The sequence below is a fragment of the Mastomys coucha genome, unplaced genomic scaffold, assembly GCF_008632895.1.
Source record: "Mastomys coucha isolate ucsf_1 unplaced genomic scaffold, UCSF_Mcou_1 pScaffold22, whole genome shotgun sequence".
Taxonomy (NCBI): domain Eukaryota; kingdom Metazoa; phylum Chordata; class Mammalia; order Rodentia; family Muridae; genus Mastomys; species Mastomys coucha.
The window spans coordinates 114,787,307-114,806,897 of record NW_022196905.1 but is presented as its reverse complement, the minus strand read 5'-3'; the positions used below and the strand labels follow the sequence as shown (position 1 = coordinate 114,806,897).

The window sequence follows — 19,591 nt, the reverse complement described above, 5'->3', positions numbered from 1 at the left end:
TAAGGAAGCCTTACATAGACTCAGAGGAGACTGGGGACGGGGTCTCCTGAATCGTCTGTAAGGAAGCCTATTCCCTCACTGTTTCCTGGCATGGATGTTGTCCGGTTAGGAACACTCAGCCATGCAGCTCAGGGAGGTAAATGACTGCTGATCTCAAAAACAAGACACAGCTGAGAGGAGCCTTAAGTGAGCTAGCAGTGACTGGGGGGCTTCCCCAGGGCGGGCCACACTGCCACCTAGTAAGTCTGTCACACATACCAACCAACAACCATTCTAAAACATAAGTAAATCTCGGGCTGGAGAGATCCCTCAGTGGTTAAGGGCACTTGGTTCCCATCATCTCCTTAGGGTGGTTCACCACTGCCTTCAACTGTAGCTCCAAGGGATCTGATGCTCCTGGCCTCTATGGGTACTCTGCTGAACTCCTCAGCCTCAGCTGCTTCTGCCTGACCATCTCTCAGCATGTTCCCAGCCTTTCTCCTCCTGTATGCCACACTGGCCTACTGCAGGCTGTGTTACTTGCCATCCCCTCCTTACAGACTACCCGCTACAGTGTGCAGGACTGTCTAGATTTAGCATCGAGATGCCATGTCCCAAGAATTCCTTTAGTCCCAAGCAAATTGCTCACCCTACTGTTCGGAAGGCCCCAGCAGCTGCCTAAGGCAAGGAGACCCTGGCTTCTCCCACTGCCCTTCTTTCCCCAGCATTCAGCACCAGCTGCATTTATGTTTTTCTTCTCTTTTTCTTCATTAACTCCCATGCTCCTACACAAATCTGTGATGACAAAGGTTCACCAAGTAGCTACCTAAAGAAACACAGTAGTTACTCATTTAAAACTGAATAGAGAGCCAGGCCTGGTAGCAAATGCTTTTAATCCAGCACTCTGGTAGCAGAGGCAGGCCCGGTCTTCATAGAAGGACCCTGCTTCAGAAAAAGGAAGCAACATCAACAAAAAGCTTGGGTGACTAAAGGAGGGCAGCTCAGGGAGAAGGGGAAGAGAGCCAGGATGTGAGGGAGGCAGGAGGGAAAGGTGGCACTGAGTCCCAGCATGAGAAGCAGCACTTACAGGTGCACTTACAGGAGCTGGAGACCTCCCAGGGCAAATGAAGCAGGACCTAGGAAGAGCTCTGGAAGTAAGCACAGAGACAGGAGGCCCCATCAGGGCCCAGGCAGGCTGTTCTGCAGCCTCAAAGGGTCCGGAGCTTCTGGAAGCCTGCACCCTGAGCAGAATGATCTATTGTGTGTCCCCACATGGTTGCACTCTCTCCCGCTCTGAACTTGACTGTGTGACTGTTGCACAGTAGTTTGAGGCTTAAGGGAGCTTGGTGAGTGCTCCACTCCCTGAAGAGCTCCTCCCTGCTTCAGCCTCAACTACTAGGTAGTAGTGGGGAGTCCTGGGGATGAGAGGCCACCTTCCATGTCACAGTCCAGTCAAGCTCCCAGCAAAGGGTAGCTGAAGGCATGATGCTGCTGCTGTGACCACAGGCAGCGGAAGAGCCACACATCATCACTGCTAGAAGTCTCTTGTTTGGGACAGTCAGCCCTGCAGGATGCCCCCCCCACTCACTCCACCTTCTCCTCTGTCCCTCCCTCTTTCCTCCCTCCCGCCCATCCTCCCTAACTTCCTTCTTTCTGTGTGTGCTGGTTAGGTTTGTTTTGTTTTTTGTTTTTTTGGTTTTTTTTGTCAACCTAACATAGCTAGGTCATCTTGGAAGAGAACACCTTGAACTGAGAAAATGTCCCCAGAAGATAAAATTGACCTGAAGGTATTTTCTTCCTTCCCCCCCTCCCCACCTCTAAGGTTTTGTGTGTCTGGGTGACTCTTTTAGACAGGGTCTTACTATTTACCCCTAGCTGTTTTGGAACTCACTATATAGACCAAGGTGGCCTCATATTCACAGAGATTGCTTGCCTTTCCCTCCTAGAGTGCTAGGATTAAAGGTGAGTACAACCACACCTGGGCTCAAAGCATCTGAGTGATGTGAGAGGGCACAGCAACCTGTGAGTGGATACCCCCCAGGGAAGGCAGGCAATCCTGGACTAGATAAAAGAGCAGGCTGACACACAGAGACTGAACTGACAACCAGGGAGCCTGCATGGAACTGACCTAGGCCCTCTGCATAAGTTATAGCTTGGTCTTCTCGTGGGACTCGTAACAGTGAGAACAGGGGCTGTCTCTGACTCTTTTGTAGGCTTTGGGGATCCTTTTCCTCATACTGGGTTGCCTCATGCAGCCTTAATACAGGGGAGGCACCTAGTCTTATGACAGCTTGAAATGCCATGTTTGGCTGATATCCTCAGGAGGCCTGTCCTTTTCTGAAGAGAAGTGGATGTAGGGGTAGGGAGTAGGGGACAGAGGAGAAGTGAGAGGGACTAGAAGGACAGGAAGGAGGAGAAATTTGGATCAGAATGTAAAATAAATCATAATCTCTTCAAATAAATTTTTAAAAATGAAAGAAAAAAAAAGGCTGAGCAGCTTTCCTCTGTGGGTTTGGCTTTAGTTCCTGCCTCCAGGTTCCTTAAGTTTCTGCCCCGACTTCCCTGTATGATGGACTATAAGCTAAATTAAAGCCTCACTTACCTCAAATTGTTTTTGACCAGTGTTATTACAGCAAGAGAACCTAACTAAAACAGTGGTGTGTGTGTGTCTGTGTGTGTGTGTGTGTGTGCACGCGCACACGCTCAAGCACTTGCATCAGGAAACTTGAAGGAGTCATTCTCTCCTTCTACCATATGAGTACTGGGGACTAAACTTAGGTAACTGGGCATGGTAGCAGGTCATCTCTCTGGCCCCTACACTCCATTTATTTAGATCATATACCTAACCATCTTCCTTTAATGGTTAGTTACTTAGTAATCATAAAAGGTTTCATGATAAGGCATTTTGAAAGACAAGCCAGGTAGTTATATCCCACTGACAGTAAATTCATGTGAAATATGAGATCCTTGAGATCCTTGGATGGGCTCTGGCTGAGAAGCCACCTGCAAGGAGAAGGCCATACGCCAAATGAGGGGAAGAGGAGTTAAGAGTGGACAGAAGGGGTCTCGGAAACAAGCTGTGGCTCATGATAGCTAGGATGATGGTTACGTAAGGCGAGGAAGAAACAGTGAGCAGAAGAGCCCTGCGCCTGCATAGAGAGGTGGGCAGTCTCTGTAATGGTGTTCAAATCAACCACTGCACACAGCTACAAGCTCAAGTAAAAAGAGGGCTGTTTGACCAGTTAACAGCAAAAGGTATGCTACTTCTGGACTTGGAAAAAAGCTATGTGGTGGTGTGATATGCATGCCTTGAGAAGTTTCAGGAAAGGATGGAAGGCCAGGCACAGTGGTGCATGACTTTGATGTAGCACTCAGAAAGCACACGCAGGCAAATCTCTGTACATTTGAGGACAGCCAGGGATAGTGCAGTTGTTTGAATAGGAATGGCCCCCAGGGACTCATGTGTTTGAATGCTTGTCCCATAGGGAGTAGCACTATTATGAGGTATGGCCTTGTTGGAGTAGGTGTGATCTTTTGGAAGAAGTGTGTCACTTTGAAGGCGGACTTTAAGGTCTCTTATGCTCAAGCTATGGCGAATGTGACATATAGTCTCCTCCTGCTGCCTGCAGATCAAGTTGTAGAACTCTCGGCATCTCCCTGCATGTTGATATGCTTCCAACCATGACAATAATGATCTAAAATTCTGAAACTATAAGCCAGCCTCAATTAAATGTTTTCCTTTATAAGAGTTGCCCTGGTCATGGTGTCTCTTTATAGCAATGAAACCCTAACTAAGATAGTGAGACCCTTTCTCAAAGACAAAAAAGAAAGGAAATAAGGAAGAAAGGAGAGAGCCAGTCATGGTGGCTCAGCTCCTAATCCCAGCACTCAAGTCAGGAAGGTCAAGAGTCTAGGGCAGAACCTTCAAGATGCCTCAGCAGGTACAGGTGCTGCCAACTGAGTCCCAGTGGAAGGAAAGAGGTGATACCACAGAGCACTCAGCTGATTTGTTTGAGAAGGACCCCAAAATGATTCAAAGGCCTCCTTTAACCTTAAAGCAGACCCCTCTCCTGCATTTGCTTCCTGCTGCAGCAAGGCTATTTGAGCTGTCCCATCACCTCTAGCTGGCCTGGCCTTAGACTGCCTAACCAGATACCCAAGAACAGCTGTGTGTTATCTTCACACTCGGTTCACACTTGGGGAATCATTATCCTATGGGTTATGAAAATACATCTCTACTTTTGCACCGAGAAACCTACTAAGTAGCCTATTCTTTTCCTAATTCCTCACCTTTGTGTGTGTGTATGTGTGTGTTTTATTTCTAGAAACTTTAGAATTCTCACTTTATTCTATGTAATCTAAAATTTCACAGTATGTACTACGGTGTGGGCATTTTCTATTCTTGTGTCAAATATCTTTTAACCTAATCTAATTTATTCTGAAATCTCTTGTGTTTTGCTTGCATGTATGTCTATGCACCGTGTCTTGCAGTGCCCATGGAGGCCAGGTGAGGGCGCTGGATCCCCTGGAACTGAAGTCACAAATATTTGTGAGCTGCCATGTAGGTACTGAGAGAAGCAGCCACTGCTCTCAACCACTGAGCCATCTCTCCAGGCCCCTCTTCTTCTTCTTTTTTTTTTTTTTCTTTTTTTTTGGTTTTTTTCGAGGCAGGGTTTCTCTGTGTAGCTCTGGCTGTCCTGGAACTCACTCTGTAGACCAGGCTGGCCTCAAACTCAGAAATCCGCCTGCCTCTACCTCCCAAGTGCTGGGATTAAAGGCGTGCACCACCACTGCCCGGCTCAGGTCCCTCTTCTTTCTTCCTCTTTTAGTCATGGCCTTGCTGTGCAGCACAAGTCATTCTTAAACTCATTATGTAGCACAGGCTGGCCTCAAATACACGCTCCTCTGGTTCCAGCCTTCTGGAAGCCATCACACTGGGCTTTCCCAAGTTCTTTATCTGGCAAACTACACTGGTTCCCTCGATGCCTGAAATCATCATTTATCTTCTCGGTTGCTTATGGGTAATCTTTTATTTCTCCACTACCGTCACCCCTATCTGCTCAACCACCCTGCAGCCAGGACTCAAGCTCCCTTGGCTATCATTATGTTCCACCCACAGGGTAGAACACTATTGGCGCACAGTGACACTCAGCTGACATCCTCACAGTTCCAATTACAACTTCACAGGTGCTCACTTCTGACTGTGGGGCCGTTCTTGAGATTTCAGTTATACCCACACGCATTTCTGCTAAGACCATCCACTGCAATGCATGCGGTAATGCTACCTCCTCTCTCGTCAGATTAGCCTTCAAAAAGCTAGGCTCCACTGACCCCACACAGCCCTAAACCAGAAACCTCCAAGGGCATGCAAGAGGAGAACCGGGCTGAGGAGACTGAGCACAGCAGGTGCTGAGGAGACTGAGCACAGCGGGTGCTGAGGAGACTGAGCACAGCGGGTGCTGAGGAGACTGAGCACAGGGATGCTGAGGAGACTGAGCACAGGGGTGCTGAGGAGACTGAGCACAGTGGGTACTGAGGAGACTGAGCACAGGGATGCTGAGGAGACTGAGCACAGGGGTGCTGAGGAGACTGAACACAGGGATGCTGAGGAGACTGAGCACAGGGGTGCTGAGGAGACTGAGCACAGGGGTGCTGAGGAGACTGAGCACAGTGGGTACTGAGGAGACTGAGCACCGGGGTGCTGAGGAGACTGAGCACCGGGGTGCTGAGGAGACTGAGCACCGGGGTGCTGAGGAGACTGAGCACAGTGGGTGCTGAGGAGACTGAGCACAGCGGGTGCTGAGGAGACTGAGCACAGGGATGCTGAGGAGACTGAGCACAGCGGGTGCTGAGGAGACTGAGCACCGGGGTGCTGAGGAGACTGAGCACAGGGGTGATGTCAGTGGCAGGCACTTTGTATATAGACCTGAAAAGAAAGCAAACAAACATTTCTACAGTGATGCAGAATGAGTTAACACTTACCACAAGTTCAAAAATGTCCATGAAGACAGAATGTCCCTTTGGGGTTTTCTCATTTAAACTGGCAGGGGACCAGATCCAGTAGAAGTAAGTGCCATCTGAGGAAAGGTGCACAGTGCTCATGGTGCTGCCCACAGGAAGGGGGCTGGCTGGCATGGGCACTGTCTGGCACACCTGATCAGGAAAAAGGCCTTCATTAGAGGGAAGCAGAGATTCTTTTTGTTTGGTTGGTTTGGGTTTTTTCAAGACAGATCTGGCAGTCTGGGAACTCACTATGTAGACCAAGCTGGCTTTTGAATTCACAGAGATCCACCTGCCTCTGCCTCCCCAGTAAATGTGTGCACTAGTATGCCTGGCATAGGATGAAAAAAAATTCTAATTTGATATGTCAGCTCACTGACACTTTATAAAGTCGAAAAGGAAAATTTATTAGGATCCTCATCAGAATAAAACTGTTATTTATATCTAAGAATAACACATAAAATTATATGGGAGGAACATAAAAGTTCATTAAATAAACATCAACAGCCAAACAACAAAGGAAAATAGACATTAATTCAAGTTATATTGTGATAGAAAAATATTTACAAAGTTCTTTAAATCTGCTATGCATGTATATTCCAACATTGAGAACAAGATTTGAAAAACAGGCATGGAGCACATGCTTGTAATCCCAGCGCCAGAAACATGAAGGTAAGACCAGAAACGTAAAGCCATGTATGGCCACACACGGTTCAAGGCCAGCCTGGGTTACATGAGATTATCTTGGGCAAGAATATTTTTTTTTAAGATTTATTTTATTTATTTTATGTGTATGAGTACACTGTAGCTGTACAGATGGCCGCGAGCTATCATGTGTGTGACTGCTGGGAATTTAACTCAGGACCTCTGCCAGCCCCACTTGCTCCGGCGTAATTCACTGTAGCTGTCTTCAGACACACCAGAAGAGGGCATCAGATCTCATTATGGATGGTTGTGAGCCATCATGTGGTTGCTGGGATCCGAACTCAGGACCTTTGGAAGAGCAGTCAGTGCTCTTACCCGCTGAGCCATCTCGCCAGCCCGGGCAAGAATATTTTTAAGCCACATGTGCTGACACACTCCTGTTAACCCAGTAACTTAAGAGGCTAAGGCAAGAAGATTGTCCCATGAAACACACACACACACACACACGTCAGACCAACTAAGTTTGATCTTCAGGTCCCACTCTCTCTAATCTGGATACACGGGCATGGACCAGATTCTTTAAAAAGAAAATTGAAGAAAAGAAAAGATGAAAAACCCAAATGAAAGCCGTTGGAGCAGCCTCCTGCCTCCAGGGCACAGGCAAGACAGTTCTCAGTCACACCTTTCTGTGGCCCAGCCACTGGGTCTTACATACATAGCAAGACCTACATTTGCTCACTGCTGAGGTACCGGATCTGTTATCCTAGCAGGAGTCTCAGGAGTTCAAAGCCATCCTCAACTACACAGTGAGCCTGAGGTCAGCTGGGCCTAAAACACAGGTTTGGGAGGTGGGTAGCTAGCTCAGAGAATACAGTAGAATCTCACCACCTGATTTTGAGCCTCAGGTCCCAGAGTGGAAGAAAAGCCACTTCCTCTAATCTGGACACATCAACTGTAGCATAAGTTACCACACTCATACAACTGCTGGGCTAGGTGGCTCAAAGCCACCTGTAACTCTAGCTCCAGGAGATATGATGCCCTCTTCAGGCCTCATAGTACCTATACTCACATGGTATGCACTTAGATAAACACACACACACATGATAAAAGTAGATATAAAAATAGTTTAAATAGGGTTACAGAGATGGCTCAATGGTTAAGAGCACTGACTGCTCTTCCAGAGGTCCTGAGTTCAATTCCTAGCAACCACATGGTGGCTCATAACCATCTGTAATGAGATCCAATGTCCTCTTCTGATGTGTCTGAAGACAGCAACAGTGTATCACATACATGAAATAAATAAATAATTCTTTTAAAAAATAGTTTAAATAAACAAATTCATTCAAATAGAAATAAATAATGAGCAAACAGAGAAAGATTAAGACAAATTAAACAGCATCTTCTGTCAAATCATCTGGGGAAAAACCTGAAGGATAGCAACAGAAAGGGACCATGCAGGGAGGGAGAGCCAGCTGCCAGGACTCCATACTCACCTGCAGGGTATTCTGGTCTATGACCTGGAAAAGGGAGTGAGGTTTATTGTCAAAAGACACAGGCCGATGGAGCAGGTGGCCACTGCCGTACGCCACCCACCCTGGCTCCAGCTCCTCGTTGCGACAGTACACAAACCCTCTGGAAGACAAGAGACACAAGAGTGGAATCTCGGGCTGCAACACTACACAGGCCTATACAAATACAAACATTTCTCACCTAATTTTTTATAACAATTAACTAGTCAAAATAGCTAAAAGAGAAGGAATATAATTTATATTAACTTCAGAACTGACAAACCACAACAAACATTTAATTTCCCATAATGACAGAGGAAGGAGGAAAAAGAATCAGAGAAGAGGTCTGACTGACTAAATAGGTCTCAACTATAAAAACATCTCAATGATGATTGACAGAATTCACAGATCTCATCTATTAACTGAAAATTATCCCTAATCTAATGTCAAATACAAGTACAAAGATGATTTAATTAGAAACATGTCCATTTATCAACACAAAGTCATGGCATCATCTTATAAAAAAAATCTTTTACAAGTAAAGGCAGGAAGAGCATGAGTTCCATGTTATCCTAGGCTACATAGGCAGTTTGAGGTCAGCCTAGGCTATAATGAAACCATGTCTATAAAAAAAAAAATAATAATAAAGAAAGGAAGCCTGGTTGCGGTTGCACAGGCCTTTAATTCTAGCAGAGACAGAAGGATCTCTGACTTGGAGGCCACCTGCTCTACAAAGCAATCTCCAGGCAGCAGGGCTACCCTGACTTGAAGGGTAGAGGGTAGAGAAGGCTCATCAGTTAACAGTGTTCCCTGCCCTTGCAAAGAACCTATGTGGCAGTTCACAACTACCTGTAACTCTCAACTCCAGGGATTCCAGGCTCATGGACACTGCACTAATGTGCATGTGTACACATACACACCCATATTAAAAATAAAAATCTTAGGCTGGAGAGATGGTTTAACAGTTAAAAGTGCTTCTTGCTGAGGACCTAGATTCAAGTCCCAGCACCCATATGGCAGCTCACAACTATCTAGCTCAGCCCCAGGGAATCTGACACTATCTTCTGACTCCATAGGCACGAGGCTCACATCTGCTGCACATATACATACTAAGAGGCAGGTAAAGCATTCATGCACATGAGATAAAATAAGTAAGTCTTATATTAATAAAAACCCTTTATAAGAAGCTGATCCCTAAGAGGAATATCTGGCCATGTGAACAGGCACCTCAGCCAGAGCAAAGCTGGAGAGGTCTTACAGCGTGGGGACAAGGGACGTGTCTGTCAGCTCAGACTTGCTACTTGGTCACTAAGATGAGGGACCAGAACACTGGCTGGTGCCTCCTTTGCTGACTGTGCAAGAGTCTCACTGGACAAGCCCACAACTGACCTGAGTGTGCCATGCAGTCCAGAGCCCAGCTTGCTCACTCCTCTTCCAGCTGAGTTGGTAGTGTACAGGTAATGCCCGTCTGAGGTGAGACAGCGTCCCAAGTCAGCATCTGAAATCAGTCCACACGTAATGAATGAGGCTATAAAAAATCAGTTTTTTACTTTAAAAAAAAAGAAAAAAAAACCTTAGTAATTAACCGACATGAATTCCTAATTCAAAAAACAATTTTAATGTTACTTCCACAGTAGATGGCTTGAACCCCAAAATCTAACAGAAAAAAGCATATGGCAATTGGGATTGGTTTCAAGGAGTAAGGACAGATGGTTATTGGCAGGCCACTTGGCCCACCTGCCAAATGACTTTTCTTCTCTTTTGCAAAAAGCAAAGCAACAGGCCTGAGTCAAGTTTACAACCCTAACTGACCTGACATGAATGAGAACAAGCACTTAGTAAGAAGAGCTCTTGGGAACCAGACATTCACTGGGGGACTGTGGGCCTCACTGAACCGCAGTCTCTTCATTTCTAATATGAGGGTAATAACATGTACCTCAAGGGCTAAGCTGCGGCTAGCTCAATCACACAGTAATGCACCTAAGCTGCTGTTTGGTGCCAAGCCAATTTCCCTAGTGGAAATGGAATTATGTTGCTATATTAACAACAAATGTGGAACTAAATACAGTGGTGTTCTTTGGGCTCATCATTTTTATCTGGAAAGAATAGCAGGAAAACATGACCTCCTTTTAAAAAAATGGCTAATTATGTTTATTATCTATTAGTTTAGTGTGTTTGTGTATGTGTGTGTGTGTGTGTGTGTGTGTGTGTGTGTGTGTGTGTCTGAGGACAACCTGCAGACTCTGTTCTCTCCGCCCATGTGGGACTCGAGGCACAATGTCAAGTGTTAGACTTGGCAGCAAACACCCGTACCTGCTGAGCCATCTCCCCAGCCCACCTCCTTCCTTTTAAGAACAACAATTAAATCTCCCACATACCTATAGATTCCCCATTTTAAAAAACAGTTTCTCTATGTGGTAAGTGATTTACTAACCTATTTTCCAAAGAAAAATAAAAAAATAAATAAAAATAGTGCCTTAAATTGAGGCTGTTGGTAACTTTCAGTGTTTACTTTTATAAATTTACCCTCACTGTATTTCAAGGGAATTTGTGTGCTTTGAAGCATATTACATTAGAGGAAATTCAATGTCCCATCCCTCAAACCCACACTGACTCTGGTATCGTCATAAATTTTCAGTCTAATCTGAGAGAAAGTGAACTACAAACTTAAAATGAAAGAAAGGAAGAAAGAAAAAAAGAAAGAAAAAGAGAAAGAAAGAGGGAAACATGAAAGTAGATAATCATTTTAGATTAACTTTACACCATAAACGTTTGTAGTGATTTTTTGAGATTTGTTATTTTATGCATATGGTATTTTGGTTGCATGTATGTTTACCATGACATGCACTGGAGACAGCTGTTCTCTGTCATGTTGGTGCCGGTACTTAAACCAGATCCTCTGGAGGAGCCTCCAGTTCCCAGAGATCCACCTGCCTCTGCTGGAGAACTGAGACTAAAGGTGTGCACCACCACACCCTGTGGCATCTTAAATACCCTCACGGAAAACTAGTAAGTTACATTTAATTGCCCATCCTCAGATCACAGTCCAAAGTCCTTTTGTGTGTGAGTCTGATGAGACAGGAATGAAGAGGACCAACTAAACAGAATTGGCCAGGAATCCAGAGGGTGTATTACAGTGTCCTCACAACTCCTGCCAGTGCTGAATGTTTCTGTAGCTACACAGCACTGTTCTAACCAGAGAGGCTGACAAAAAGGACTCCTTGAATCCTGGAGATCAAAAACAGCCTGGGGCACACAACAAGAGCCCATTCCCAAAAGAAAGGGAAGAAAAGGGGTGGGGTAGGAAGAGGAAGGAAAAAAATTAGAATAGGAGAAGGGAAAAAGGAGGAAGGGGGCAATGAGGCAGGGAGCAGAAAAAAAATTACCAGTATTCTTAGAAGCACACCCTCCAGCTAAACACTAAAGCAAACACACCAGCCTGACACTGCCACCCTCAGGAACCACTCTTAAGAGAGAGAATAGAGTAAGGCCCCACGCAGAGGCTAGAGCAAGTCACTTGAGCACTACCTGGGCCTAGCAGGTGGTATGTGCTCTGGCAGAGCCTTCCTTGCTCCTCCTCCCAGAAGAGCTGTAAAAGAATGGTTCCAGGCTTTGAGATGCTGAGCAGCCAGACTGCACTCTGGGCCTTGGAGCTGACCAGGAAGGAGCTAAGGAAGAGGTATGCTGGACAGGCTCTGTATCTTTGGGGGATTTTCTTTTCTTATTCCTACTTCATCAGTTAGGAGACAGATAATGACATTCTATGCTATAATGTTATGGTAAGTAATGTCATTATAATAACTAATGGCCAATACCAGTGACAGACCAGTTTGGAAGCAAAGCCATGCTGCCCAGAGGGGAGGCAGTACAGGGCTTGAACAGAGCTGATAAGCATGGGTGCTGATCTAAACAGTTCCCATGCCAATGCAGCGACCCAAGTCACCTGAAAAGTCTGGCAAGTCAGTCACTTAAGAGAGCATCTGCCACTTTTGCTGAGTTCATTTAAAAAAACTGGCAAATAATCCTACAAAAGTGTGTAAAACTATCCCGACACTGCCTACACTGTGTAAGGGGCAGTTCAAGCTTCCTTGAGCCTTCTTTTGTTTTAAAGAAGGAGGGACCATATATAAGCACAGTTAATGAATAAAAGAAATGGCATCATGGAGCATGTATGACCCTCTTACAAATGTCCACTGTGGGTGGCTTCTGCACCTCTCTAACAGTCAGGAGCCAAGTGAAGTAAGCCATGCCACCCTGCTCGGGTCACAGGGAGGCCTTGGCTGGGACCATCAAGCCTGTCCACTGGCTCACCTCCCTGAGTGTCAGCCTTTAGATCTGCACTGACCAAGCAAACAATAAGCACACTGTCAGGAATCTTCAGCTTTTCACTGAAAGAAACAAGGGGCTGCACTAAAGCACTAGTCACGGTGACGCAGCCCAGTGTCAATCCCAGGGCAAAGCCCTTGTGTTACCTTTGTTTTCAGAACTGGAACCGGTGCTGCTGTCTGGTGCTGGCAGCATGTCTTCATATCCCCAAGATACTATGTGTTTGCCCCCAAGCAAACAGGATGGGGATCCAGGTCCCCCTTCCAAAAGCAGCAATCTGTGAAGGGGTGAATTGCAAAGACCTGAGCGTGTCCATTCCAGGAGCTAAAAGTCTACTTACCAACTCAAAGAACAAACACAAATGGTTTAAAGAAATAAGTATCTTGAGTGGTGTTTACAGTGTATTTTAGTGAAAAATTACAAGGCAGTAATTACAAAGCATTGAGCCAGGGAGACGGCATAGTGGACAAAAGCACCAGCTCTGGAAGCTTGAGGCCAGAGTTCAAGCCCTGGGACCTGTGTAAAATGCGCACACTTCTAGCCCCAGCACCTGCACACTGAGATCGGAGCAGTCAGTTGCCCAGGAGTCACAAGCCAGGTAGCCTGTAGTGTGTATGCAGAGAAAAGAGAGAGACCCTGACTCAGCATGTGAAGGGAAGAACTGAGCCTGTATGTGGCTCTCTTCTACACCATGTGTGCATACCCACACCATGTGTGCATACCCACACATGTGGGTGTGGACCCAGGCAAACAAACAAACAAACAAACAAAAACTTTAACATGCTTAAAATTTTTAATTTATCTATGTATAAATATATATACTTATTCTATTTCTATTTATTTAAATTTTTTGGCTTTACATTTAAGTAATACTGCCTCATGTAGCCCAGGCTAACCTTGAACTCCCTAATCCATCTGCCTTTATCTCCCAAGGGCTGGAATGAACATGTATGTGCCGCCACACCAGGTTTTACATCCCCAGCCTAAATATATGCTTTATTAAACAGATAAATGTGTATGAGGGATAAAGAAGGTCCTGTGTTAGGAAGAACACAGACCCAAATAATATAAGTGGGTCTTACTGGATAGTAAGATCATGAGTGATTTCAATTTCTTCTTTACATCTGAACATACTGTCATCTCATATTACAGTAAGAATTCATTACAGACTAGGACATTTTTAATTAAAAAGTAAAAAGAACTCTCTAGGAACACTTTCACAGCCTCTTGCAGTTAGCTATGATTCTATATCTAGTCAAAGCTATGAATTATTAGTTGGTAAGATTTAATTATCTGTTTGTCCCTAAGAGCTTCTATGAACTCTTGTTTAGAAAAATAAGACAAGTTGTTTAATAATTAAGGGACAACTCACCTATATAAAACATCAGCGACAGGCAGGGAGCCCAGCTCAGTCTGTCTCTGCAGCAGGTGAACTGTGTGGACAAAGGTCTTCAGTGATCCCCTAGAGAGAAAAGGAGGGGATGGAAAAGCACCCACACTGAAAACCAAGTAAGCAGGTAGCAGTGTTGATTTTATTAACCACGGGGCAAGGCTCCAGGACAGGTCTATCTGCTGTATAGGTCAGAAAGTGCACAGTTGAGCATCTTCACCACTACACTGGCTCTGGTAGAATGTGAGTAGGCCCACACAATTCCAACTATGGAAATGCTCTCCTCGCAGTTGCAGAGATAAAAATTCCCATGGACACAAAATGAAAAGCACAAGGCTCAAGTACCAAGCACCTGGAAGGGTCATGGACTGAGTCTCCATCTGGTACCAACTGATCCCCATGGAAGAGGATCTCATGTCTAACACTGTGGCCAAACATCCACTTCACACAGCATCTCATTTGCAGGACTCACTATGTACTGACTTCCTCATGGTTCACAAAGCTAGAGATTCTGGGGAGTCTGGGAGGTAAGCAGGATTGAAAAGGTGCTTTCAAGATGCACAAGACCTACCTGGCAGCACTCCAGGTAACCAACAGCACCTGCACGGACTAAGGCCCGTCTGGATCTGATGAGCTGATTCTGCTTGCTGCCTTCTCTTAGCCAGACCTTAATTGGAGGGTATCATGTGCCTAAACCTCAATAGAAAGGGAGGACCCCACAGTAGACCACGTAGGTCTCAGGCTTCTTTTTAATTTGCTCCTCAGTTCAAAGAACAGGATGAGGCAAGGAGGTACCAGCTGCAGCCTGGGCAGCTGGCAGTGAAGCAGGGCACTGCCATTCACAACTGCACAACTGTCCTGTCACCTGAGTCCTGTCAGTTTTCCTTCCTTCATCTGCTGAACACGCACAGTGCCCTGGGAGAGCACCGAGACACACAGGGACAACAGCACCAGCATTTGGAGAATGTAGAGCCAGTAACTGTATAGCATTCTAGCCTGCTGGTTTTAGTCACATTTTTAAGAGAAATATATAAAACCTTTCAATGGTTCTCAAGCAGTCCATGACTAGGCTAGACCACCTTTATCTCCTGTGTCTTCTGCCTTCCATTACCGTCCAATGGCCTTGCTTCTTTGCCACTTGCTGCTGCTCTTCTGTGGGGCTCTGTGCTGCTGGCTCTTGTGCTGGCTCCTTTTCACCACTCAATCCACAGTTTAGATGCTAGGCACCCTGTCTATCCTTCCCCACCTCTACTCAGCCACTATCTACCAAAACATCTGCCTTAGTCCTAGAGAGATGGATGGCTCAGTAGTTAAGAACACTTCCTATTCTTGCAGAGAGCCTGGGTTCAGTACCCAAATGATGGCTTACAACCATTGGTAATTCCAGTCTCAGAGAATCCATTGCTGCCTTCTGGTCTCTGCAGGCACCAGGAGCACATGTGACAACACATAGACATACATGCAGGCAAAACACCTATCCACATAAAGTAAATAAATCTAATAGCATTTTTTAAAAAACACCCATCCTGCCTGTTTTTTCCCTGCTGATATCACTCTCTGAAATTTTCTGATACACGTATAAGGCTGCCCTACTCACTCTTATATAAATCTCTCTGCCTGCTCACTAGTCTCTTCCTGAACACAGAAGAGAATACCTGTCAGTGAATGTGAAGAGTCAACTGCCAGCTCTATAAAATTATAGACCTGAATCTTCATAGCCTAAGAGTGAGCAAGGCTCTACATGCCAGAGAGATGGTAGACAGGATCACTTGTAAGCCGGGTATAGAGGCTAATTCTGTAAACACAGCTGAGATGGGACAATCATAGTCCCACTGATGGCCCTGGAGAGACTCGATCTCAAAAAAGCCAAAAACAAAAGGAAAATTTTAGGCTGATATAGTCATAAAACACACACACACACACACACACACACACACACACACACACACACACACACCCTTCTCCCCCAAATGCAGGAGAAACTGGAAACTTCCTCCCTGCTGGCTAGCTTTCATGGTGCTGAATGGTACCAGGTGTGCTGCTGGGAGGGATGGTGGTGGGGGAAGCCATCAACAGTCTCATTCAGCTGTAAAGAATAAGTATGACCCTATTAACCTGCCAGGCAGGATGATCCTCACTGGTGCAATAATGGCATAACTGCTGGAGAGTGAGAGGGAGGGGATCCACAAAGGGGGTCACACTTGGTACAACAAACCTGATCAAAGGCCTGTGGCTGGGAAGATGATAGGTCCTCGTGGGAAAGGTGCTATGGTTGTTTCTTATGGACAAGTTATGCCCACCACATTGTCTTGTAAATATTTATGTTCATGCTCACAGCTTAATGATGCTGTCAACTTTGGTCAGAAAAGCTTCATTCTGCATTGGATATCAGTTAAACACTCATAACTGGGTACAGTACTGAAAATAAGTGTCTGTTGGATGCTCAGCCCTAAACGGGACATCTATGTTATTCCTCCAAGGCTCAGGGAACATCTTGGTAAAGGGCACAGAGACAGCCTGGGAAGGAATGCATGACCGTCATAGCAGCGGCTGACTGCCTGTGTGAGGCCTACACAAGACTGAGCCGTCCACACTGGGTCATGGAGGGGAGAGGGGCTGAGGAGGCTTCACTCTTTCTGAGGATTTATAGGCAGTTAATGGCTGCTGTGAGAAGGAAAAACATTTTCTTCAGTGATTTAGCCATTGGTAAGATGTTCCTATAAATAACCCCTCAACCATGCTCCTGTAAGCAAACCTAATAGAAGAGGAGGGAGAGGAGGAAGAGGAGGAAGGGGAGGAGGAGAAGGAAGAAGAGGAGGAAGAAGAGGAGGAAAAGGAAGAAGAGGAAGAAGAGGAGGAAGAGGAAGAGGAGGAAGAAGAAGAAGAGAAAGAGGAAGCTGAGGCAGATAAGAGAAGGCTGAGGTGGAGAGGAGGAGAAATAATAATTTCACATTTGTGTCAAATAGAATTAGGACTCTCAGACACACACAACAATTTTAATAACCATCTGTGATTAGAATGAATTCTGATTCATAATTTAAAAGTGAGTCTAATCATCCAATGTTGAAATGCTCAAAACTAAAGGGTTGATTATTCCCAACATCCTACCTAGAGACAAACTAAGTGGGAATTTTCTCAAAATAGAACTTTTACATAGATAATAAATCTATTCATGGCACAAATTGCTTTTTGTGTATGCAGAAAAATCAATCTACTTTGAAGCCTTTATAAACAGTCATATTCCTGTATCAGCCAGTGTCTCTAGAGTGAAGCTCATGTCAGTTTGTGAAGTCAGCTATAATCTTCAAGACCCGAGAGCAGCCTGTGACAGTTTGCTCCAGGCAAAGAGGCTGACAGTGTAGGGTGATGCTGCCCTGCCTTTAAAAGATAACTGGAGGGCAATGAGTGGTGGCACACACCTTTAATCCCAGCCCTTGGGAGGCAGAGGCAGGTGGATTTCTGAGTTCGAGGCCAGCCTGGTCTACAGAGTTCCAGGACAGCCAGAGCTACACAGAGAAACCCTGTCTCGGAAAAACCAAAAAAAAAAAAGGCCGGGCGGTGGTGGCGCACGCCTTTAATCCCAGCACTTGGGAGGAAGAGGCAGGCGGATTTCTGAGTTCGAGACCAGCCTGGTCTACAGAGTGAGTTCCAGGACAGCCCAGGCTACACAGAGAAACCCTGTCTCCAAAAACCGAAAAAAAAAAAAAAAAAAAAAAAAAAAAAAAAAAAAGATAACTGGAAGCCGAGCAGTGGCGATGCATGCCTTTAATCCCAGCACTCGGGAGGCAAAGGCAGGCAGATCTCTGAGTTCAAGACCAGCCTTGCCTACAGGGTTTCAGGGCAGCCAGAGAAACACAGAGAAACCCTGTCTTGAAAAACCAAAGTAATAATTAAATAGATACTTAGATAGATAGACAGACAGACAGACAGACAGACAGATATTCCGTCAACTAAAAGTCAATTTTGAGGCCAGAAAGAGAAATCCTTTTGCAAGAGTTTCTCCACATATGCTGAGTTAAAGCATGATCTCACCCTGCCCTTCCTCCTCTGCACCCCACCCCATTCTAAGTAGGAAAGACAAGTGAGTGAAACCGAATAGGCAGGCCAGGGTTGTAACTGGTTCCTAGAAAACTCACTCAGCAAGAGGCGAGGGTAGGGAACTTCTTTCTCAAACAGATGAGATCACTGGGCAAGAGAACTGCTAGCCGCAGATGAGCCTGAGCACCACAGGAAGATCTCCCCACAGTGTGGAGGGAGCAACTCCAAGCATATTTCCTAGTGACAGTGTGTCAATCACATCAGCACAGAGAAAACATGCTACTACATCTTTACGTACACAGAGATACCAGTTAAAGCAGAGCCCAGCTGAGATGGCTCAGCAAGCAAGCAGGGGATGATGCTCCCCACCATCCTGATGACCCGAATTCCATCCCCAGAACCTACATGGTAGAAGAAGAGAACTGCTTCCTGAAAGTCGTTCTCTGACCTCCACATTCACACTACGTCATATGCACGCAAGAGAACTGCATCCTGAAAGTTGTTCTCTGACCTCCACATTCACACTACGTCATATGCACGCACCATACACACACACACTAAATAAGTGTAAAATATTAAGAATATATAAAACAGGAGTCCAGAAATACACTTAGTCTTGTGACCAGGTGAGAACTCAATCCTGAAATTTGCTGACATCCTTTATTGACATTATAAAAGAAAAAAAATGAATGTCTCTACAACATTTTGCCTCTCCCTTGAGGAAATGCAGATATAGCACCCTCTGCTGATGCTGATGCTGAGCTACCTGAGATGGCTACAAGCCAGGCTGCTACTCCAGGCTGTCATTACAGCAGAGCAGCACACCAAAACCTGGACCCGTCACATGTATGACCGAAGCTGTAGCATTCAACACTGAGACAGAAGTGCATGCTGAGGTACCATGAAATACACCTGGTGCAAGTGTAGAAGTACAGGGTCGCCAGGCAGTGTGTTGTGTCATCCTCCTTACCTGGCACATGCCAAAGCCACCAGGGCAGCAGCAGCATTCTCCTTCTGCTTGTGTGGGATGTGTCGGCCTGTGTCCGAGGTCTCCTCTAGCCACGAGCACAGCAATGTTTCTATCCCATTGAGACAGTCAGCAGGCTCCTTGGTCAAGCTCAAAGGCTGACAGTCTCGCAGGCAGTTTAATAGCACCTCAGCAGTTATGTTACAGAGGGAAGGGTCTGTTCTACTCTGGGACTGAATAAGGGGGAAGACCAACAGAAGGCCCACCCGGGACGTGAAGGGCGCTTGCTCGGGTTGCTGCAACAAGCCCTGGCGCTTGAGCAGGGCCAAGGTCTCTTCATCACCCGAGCCTTCCCTTTCATGTTGCTCCTCCAGGGCCAGCTGACGCTGGGCATTCCATAGTCCACGCAAGGCATTCAGGCGGTATTCCAGCAGACGGGCATAGGCATTGCTCTGGTTCCCACAAACGGAGCGCAAACGTTCTGCTAACTCCGTTGGGTTCTTGGTCTCAAATGTTAAAATCTAAAGAAAAATAATAGAAAAGTGGTTACGTACGGTCTTCTTCCCCAAAGACATTATGGAAGCAAATATGCTCAGTAGGCTCTACAAAGAACCCCCAGTCCTGGGCACGTGGCTCACACCTTTAATTCCAGCTCTCAGGAATTTCTTTCTTTCTTTCTTTCTCTCTTTCTTTCTTTCTTTTTTTTTTCTCTGTGTTTCGAGACAGGGTTTCTCTGTG

The 19,591-nt window shown here is 45.8% G+C and overlaps 1 protein-coding gene across 1 annotated transcript in view; it reads right to left on the bottom strand.

The window, feature by feature from the left end:
- The window catches only part of Hectd4 (HECT domain E3 ubiquitin protein ligase 4), a 160,857-nt gene that overhangs the window by 108,623 nt on the left and 32,643 nt on the right, over positions 1–19,591 (bottom strand). Inside the window, 6 exon segments of the mRNA XM_031391135.1 lie at positions 5,962–6,132; positions 8,118–8,256; positions 9,522–9,630; positions 12,605–12,735; positions 13,831–13,920; positions 18,857–19,374. Coding sequence (XP_031246995.1) covers positions 5,962–6,132; positions 8,118–8,256; positions 9,522–9,630; positions 12,605–12,735; positions 13,831–13,920; positions 18,857–19,374 — 1,158 coding nt within the window.